The sequence below is a fragment of the Cebus imitator genome, unplaced genomic scaffold (assembly GCF_001604975.1).
Source record: "Cebus imitator isolate Cc_AM_T3 unplaced genomic scaffold, Cebus_imitator-1.0 Scaffold271, whole genome shotgun sequence".
Taxonomy (NCBI): Eukaryota; Metazoa; Chordata; class Mammalia; order Primates; family Cebidae; genus Cebus; species Cebus imitator.
In genome coordinates this window covers 2,469,052-2,476,531 of record NW_016107586.1, presented here as the reverse complement: position 1 = coordinate 2,476,531, position 7,480 = coordinate 2,469,052, and the positions used below count along the sequence as shown (strand labels likewise).

Here is a 7,480-nt window from a genome sequence, read left to right as displayed (position 1 = left end):
TTTTAATAGAGACAGGGTTTCACCATGTTGACCAGGATGGTCTCGATCTCTTGACCTCGTGATCCACCCGCCTTGGCCTCCCAAAGTGCTGGGATTACAGGCTTGAGCCACCGCGCCCAGCCAAACACGTGATTTTGAGGATTACAACTTGGTTTGGAAATCTTTTATTTGTTAACAATATGCTTCAAAATACAGGTTGTAGCATTTTGGTTTTAAAAATTCATGAAACCTTGATTTATAAAGTTGTTAGATATTAACCATTCTCTGTGCAAAGATTTCTCAAATGTTTGTTTTGAATAAGAAGCATCTAAGTGTATTAAAAATATTATGTAAGAGGTCTTAGAAATCATCTAGAAGTTTCCCCAAGAAGTTTCCTAAAATATATTTACCCCAAAAACATGAATGTTACCCTATTATTTTCTTTTCTATTCCATTCTGTCTTCTTTATGCTATTCCATCCTATTCTTTTCCATTATATAACTGCTGGTCACAGCCTACTAAATTGATTTCATGGCCCAGTAACGGGGTCTGCAACCTAACGTTTGAAAAGCCTTAAAGCCTAGATGATTGCCCTGTATTTTGTTTAAGAGACAGCTTAAACCAGAAAAGCTTGTAAAAATTCATTTTACACATGGATTTTCAAAAATATACAATGGCATAGAATGAAGTTCACCCATAACTGAGAATTAAGTGGGAGAAAATTCTGTGAGAAAATTATATTATATCCCCTTTAACCTTCCTCCAATCTAGGCAGCAACAACTCTACTGCACTGTCCAGTGAGTAAGACAATGACTCTCACTTTGTCTTCTGCCAGCAAGTTGTCATAGTGCTCCTTGTACACATCCAGGTCTTCTCTAGATTTCCGGACAGCTTCTGAAGTCTGGCTCTATAACAGCATCAGGAATAGTTGATTGAAACTGGAGACTTTCCAGCAAAAACATAAATATTGGGAATACTAAAAAGAGCAAGAAATTTCCTAGTACGAGGGAAATATGTCTGTGAAGTGTTCATTATAGATAACATTTATAGAAGAAAATAAACCAACCAGGGACTTTGAAAGAACACCCAATCACTTGTTTCTAAATAGCTCTGTATGTGAGCATGTGAGTGTCTACGGAGCACACTACATTCTTAGTAGGTCAGTGTGGAGGATGAAGCGCACAGGCTTTGGGATCACTTGGAACGGGGTTCTGAGAGACTGAATATACATGTAGACAAGGGCCAGACCATATACAACAGAACTCTGACCCACAACCTCTACAATCACCAGCTGGGAAACTAAACCACAGCCTTTGTAAGGATTGACCTCAATCTTTCATGGCTTGATTATAACCACCAGCTTCCATAATTTTGTCGCCATTTCCAACCCAGGACCATCCAGAGAAAGCCAAATACCAAACCAATCACACGGGTTGTCCCACTTCTAATTGGTTTGCCTCTAGCTTCCTCAGGCCAACAACTTCCAATCATGTTGCACCTGAAGTCCTCCCTTTGTATTATAAAGCTTTCCCACTCCTTTCCTGCCTTTGAGTCTCTGCCAAAAAACTGACAGTGGATGAGTTCCTTGCTGTGCCAAGCTCAGAATAAACAGCCTCTGCTCATTTGCATTTGGATGGTCTTCATTTATTCCCACAGTTCCAGCTGCTGCACTATTACACACTAGTGGCTGACTTAGGCATGTTACCCAGACTCTCTGAGATGGTATCCTCATCTGTGAAAGAAATCTAGTATGCTGTAGGGTTGTTATATGTAATGTTGTATCTAGAAGCTGCTTTGCATATGCTATTTAACAGGCTCTTAGAAAAAGGTTAAGTTCATATGTTATTTATGTTACAAGTCACACATTCATAAATGCTCTTTATTAATACTACTAATAAAAGCTGACATCTGTTGAAACATATTTACATGATAAGCATTTGGTATTCACTGTCTTTTTAATGAAATATCTATCCATGCTCATATTTAGAGTTTTTCATAATACAACAGTTTTTCATCTATAGGCGAGCCCATTGCTTGCATCTTAGTAAATCTTAGAGTGTCAAATGGTCCAGAGAGAGAAACATTCCCTAAAGAAGAGCCTGTAAACAGCTTAAAAGGTTATAGGCCTTGTACAAGGTCCCACAGCCAGTGCTTTCAACCATGAAGCTACATGGCCTCATTTTATAAACCACGCCATATGAAAGCTACACAGTTCTTTTGGCTAAATGACTGCAGATGCAGAATCACATAACTTACACAGATTGGAATGGGTACTTTCATCTGGCCCTGGAGCAAAGTTCCGGACAGGGAGCCAAGGGATGCACATGGTTATGTGGGAATGGTGGAAGGAAGGAAAGAAGGGTCTAGACACATGAGCTCTTGCTCACAAGGAGCATGTGTATCAGAAAATGTTTGTATTCAGATTTCAGACACTATACTTACTTTCTCCTGCTGCTTCCTTGTAAGGTAGTTGTTCAGAAATTTTTCTCTGGAGCTTAATTCTTCATCCAACAGTAAAGAAAATGCAAGATTATTTATTTTCAATTCCTCCTGTAGAAATATTTAAGAAAAAGTTTGGTGGAAATGATCAATAATTCTACCTGAGACAGTATTTTCTATAGACTTGGCATGAATCAAGCAAGTTTATGACATAGAGGTAAAAGAAATATTTTAAAGAAAAAGGGAACATAGCTTATTGCAACAACTTTAGTTATTTTACCTTTTTCATCATTTCATTGTTAGGTAAATCACATATACAAAAAATAATAATATCAACTTATGATTTAATGGGTTATTATAAAGGCAAACACCCTTGTTAGCACCACTCATTGCAAGACAGAGAACTTTGACTGCAGATGCTTCTTCCAGGAGTCCTCATCAAAATCTCAACCCCAGTACTAACCACTGTCTTAACTTTTACTATATATTGTGTTTCTTTGCAGTTTTATTACCCAGGGGTGTACACTGCTGTAGTTTAGATATTTGTCCCTTCCAAACCTCATGTTGAAATGTGATCCCCAGTGCTGTAGGTGGGGCCTAATGGGAGGTGTTTCGGTCACTGGGCTGGATCCCTCATGAATAGATCAATGTCCGCCCTCACGGATGAGTGAGTTTATACTCTATTAGTTCCCCTGAGAGCTGGTTGTTAAAGAGAGCCTGCCACACCCCTGCAGCCTCTCTTGCTTCTTCTTTTGCCATGTGATTTCTGCACACACTAGCTCCCCTTCACCTTCTGCCATAAATGGAAGTGGCCTGAGGCCCACATCAGATGCCCAATCTTGCACCTTCTAGCCAGCAAAATTATGAGCCAAATAAACCTCTTTTCTTTATAAATTATGCAGCCTCAGGTATTATTTATAGCAACACAAAACAGACTAAGAAACCTAGGCAATACAGTATAACTTATTCATAATTTTTTTTCATGTCTTTTAAATCTCTTTTTACTACCTGGATGATGAAATAATCTGTACATGAGTTTAACTATATAACAAACCTGCACATGTACCTCTGAACTTAAAATAAAGGTTAAAAATAAATAAATCTCTTGTAATCTTCATGTTTCATTTCTTTCTTTTCCTCAAAATTTATTCATAGTTATCAGTGTTGAATTGTCTGGTTTTAATGCCTGTATATTCATGATGTAGTTTATTGAAGCTTCATCTTTTTTATTTCTTGAAAAATGGCAGCTGGGTCCAGAGGCCTGATCAAATCTAAGTTTGATCCTTTTAACAAGACTATAGGTGGTATTGTGTTCTTTGATCCGGAGACGTATATAATCCGATTTTCTTTCTGTGATGTCAGCAGCTGTAGATACTCAATGCCCGGGTTCATTAATCCATTGAAAGATGCAAAATAGTGAACATCTGTTTTTAATTTCCCTTTTCACTTATTAATTGACATACTTTTATAAAGAGATGCTTCTCATCATCTACTATTTGGTTTCCTAGTGGTATACTTCAGTTTGTATAGGAAAGGCAGAATAAATACTTGATGCGTTGTTCCCTTTATCAGTTTTTAGATAATGAATTTGTTATCATCCTCTGAAAGTGACTGATTGGCACTTCTCTTTTTAAAATATCACAAATTCATAAATTTAAACAAATGTGATGGGTTTAATTAATTGCAACTACTAAAAGATAATAGTTGTCTCATTTAAGGGAAATGTTTTAAATTAGCTCCTGAATTATTTTGATATTATTGAGTAGTCTGATAATTTCCTCATTAACTTGCATGACAAGGGGTTCTCAGCATACCTTTAAAAAATAACAACTTTGTTGAGATATAATTCACATACCATACAATTCACTATTTACAGTATATAATTCAGTGTGTTTTAGTATATTCACAGAGTTATGTAACAATCACTACAATCCATTTTAGAACATTTCTTCATTCCCCAAAAATCCTTTTTAGCAGTCATTTCCCATCTGCCCCTCTGTTACCTCACAGAGGCCTCCTCCTCCCCACAAAAGCAACAACTTTCTAATTTCTGTCTTTATAAGTTTGCCTATTCTAGAAATTATGTGATTCCACATAAATGGAATTATATAATATGTGGCCTTTGTTGTCTGGTTTATTTGACTTAGCAAGTTTTCAAGCTTCATCCATGTTGTACCATATATTAGCACATTCCTTTTTATTGTGGGATAATACTCCCTTATATAGATACACCATATTTTACTCATCCACTCTCAGCTGTTAAATATTTAGATTGTTTTCACCTTTTGGCTATGACTAATGCTGCTGTTAGGCTGGAGTATTCATTTCCAATCTTCCCCTTCACTCCCAGTATATCCATATACCCACTCCCTGCCAGGCCAGTGATTACATTATTCCTACAGCTGGAGATAATTAAGATAGATTTTTTTTTTTTTCCATCTGATCATTTGGGACATGAGGATTACTTTTCATTCAACATATACTATGAACCGAGTCATTTGCTATTTGCTGGAGACACAGGGATGAACAAGACAGACTTAGTCCCTACACTCATGGAGTATATAGTCTTGAAATCATTAAAAATAATCTCATATAAATTACAATTCAGTGGCAATAAATGGTAGAGAGGGAAAAAAATAGAGTATGCAATAGGAAGGTATTACCTAGTCCTGAGGAAATGATATTTGAGCTGGGATCTGAAGGATGAATATAGTTCAGGAAGTAAAGAAGTTGGTAAAGAGTATTACTGCCAGAGTTGGCAGAGGCATGAGGAGGGAGGGCATTGGGTGTGTTCAAGATGCTGAAAGAGGAAGTGTGGCAGGTCAAGGGGAAGGTGCACAAGTAGAAACTGGAGAGGCACACAGAGCGCAGAACACACAGGATCTCAACACCTGGTAAGGATGTTAATCTTTATCCTAAGAACTATGGAAGGGCTCTGCAATCTCCTTAAAAGTCACATAAGTAAAGCTTTTATTTACCTGGTTGGTAACCATCTCTGCCTTCACTCTCCTTTCAAAAAGTCTTTTCAAATGTTCATCAAAGGCCTGTGTGCTTTCCTGAATAGAGTTTTGAAGTTTCTTCAATTCTGCTTCTAATGACTAAAAGGAAGTCAATAGTAAAGTTAACATTTAGGAATATTAAAGACTCCTAGGAAGTGGTTACATTTCACCAAAAGGGAGGGGCAGGTGGAGGGCAGCTCTTGTAAGGTGTTCTGGGCCCTGTACCCTCTTCAATTAGAGATGCTCTACTTAGATTTGTTTAATATACTGTGTGTTGAGATTTTTGATTTTTGCTTAGAAAAATTACATTGGGAAAAAAAGCTTAAAATTACTGATCATGGCTAATGATACAGGCAGAAGTAGGCCTAAGAAAGCAAATTGCAGCAAATCTTTCCAGAAAATCCTTACTCTTTATATAGGACAGCAATTTCCAGACACATGATTTAGCCCTAAAAAATTTTTATTTTTTTCAAGCACTGGTCATTTTCATGGAATTATTTCTATTTTAAGGAAATAAGAAGGGAATGTATATTTATATGTATTTATATATTTGTACTCTCATGTTTTCTGTATGTTTTGTCTCTCCAAACAGTTCTACATCAAAAGGAAAAAGTTCCCTTGTTCTTTCTTTTTAAAAAATTATACCTGCACATAAGTGAAAAGCTATAAATTTATATTTTTAAAGAGAACAACATCAAAATATGAGGTATAATTTTGATTGCACAGCAGGGTGACTATGGTCAACAATCACTTACTGTACATTAAAAAAATACCTAAAGGAGTGTAACTGGATTGTTTGTCACCCAAAGGATAAATGCTTGTGCAGATGGATATCCCATTCTCCATGTTGTGATTATTTCCCATTGTATGCCTGTATTAAAACATCTCATGTAGCCCACAAATATATACACTTACTTTGTACCCATAAAAATTAAAAATATAGAAAGTAAAACGTGTAAAAATATGAGGTATATTGTTATAAATCATTTTTATTTTTAAATTTGTTTGTAACTTTTTATTTTGATGTAGCTTCAAACTTACAGAAAAGTTGCAAGAACAGTACAAAGAATTCCTATATACCTTTTTCAAAGTCACCAATTGTAGACATTCTACCCTATTTGCTTTATCACTTTATCTCTCTATCGCCCCACCTCTCTACTTTTCTTCCTACACTTTTCTGAACCGTTTGAGAATAATTTGCAGACACTTGAAGACAGGCCACTTATTTTGTAGAATGTCATTCAGTTTAGGTTTATCTGATGTTTTCTCAATTGTACAGCCAGGTTATACATTTTTAGCAGGAACACTACATAAGTCATGTTATGTCCTTCTCTATCTACCCCATCAGGAGATACATGATGTTGGTTTGCTTCATCATCGGAGATGTTAACTTGGGTCACTTGGTTAAATACTGTCTGCCACTTTCTCTATTGTAAAGTTCGTTTTTCCATCTGTGCTTTATGAATTTGTGGAAAGATAATTTGAGACTAGGTAAATATCTTGTTTCTCATCACACTTTTATTTACCAGCTTTAGCATCCATTGATAATTCTTATTCAAATTAATAATTACTATGACGGTAGTAAATAGTTTAAATATACAACAGTTTAAAGAGTTTAAAAAGCCAAGTTCTCTCTATGCCAGATTAATAAGAAAAGAGACTGATTCTGGGAGGATCATGAAGAAAGAGGTTTAGCAAAAATAATAGAGACATATGATGCCAGGAGAAAGACCATCCAAATAAAGCTAACAGTGAGGAGATATGAAAATAAAACAAACAAATATGAAAAAACACATCTCAGGGTCATTTGCTTGTAATAATTTATATCACTATCTCATAGCCATGGAAAAGTCCCATGGACTATGTCCTCCTGGTGAACAGGTTCACCTACTGCTAGATAATGAAAACATGAGCATATGGTAAATGGCCACAGACTCAGCTTGCTGAGGCCAGATTGTCTACGTCTCTTAGATGTACCCTTTTTTAAAAACACTGAGATTCTGGGTCTTTTGAGGGTCTCTGGTCCTGAAAGAATCTTTTCGTAATGTAAAATGGCCCTTTG

At 36.2% G+C, this 7,480-nt stretch overlaps 1 protein-coding gene across 1 annotated transcript in view; it reads right to left on the bottom strand.

Annotated features, from left to right (window-relative positions):
• The window catches only part of CFAP43 (cilia and flagella associated protein 43), a 97,770-nt gene that overhangs the window by 15,605 nt on the left and 74,685 nt on the right, over positions 1-7,480 (bottom strand). Inside the window, exons 28-30 of the mRNA XM_017500813.2 lie at positions 5,398-5,517; positions 2,423-2,530; positions 772-887 (exon numbers count right to left, since the gene is read on the bottom strand). Coding sequence (XP_017356302.2) covers positions 772-887; positions 2,423-2,530; positions 5,398-5,517 — 344 coding nt within the window. The remainder of the gene's footprint in view (positions 1-771; positions 888-2,422; positions 2,531-5,397; positions 5,518-7,480) is intronic.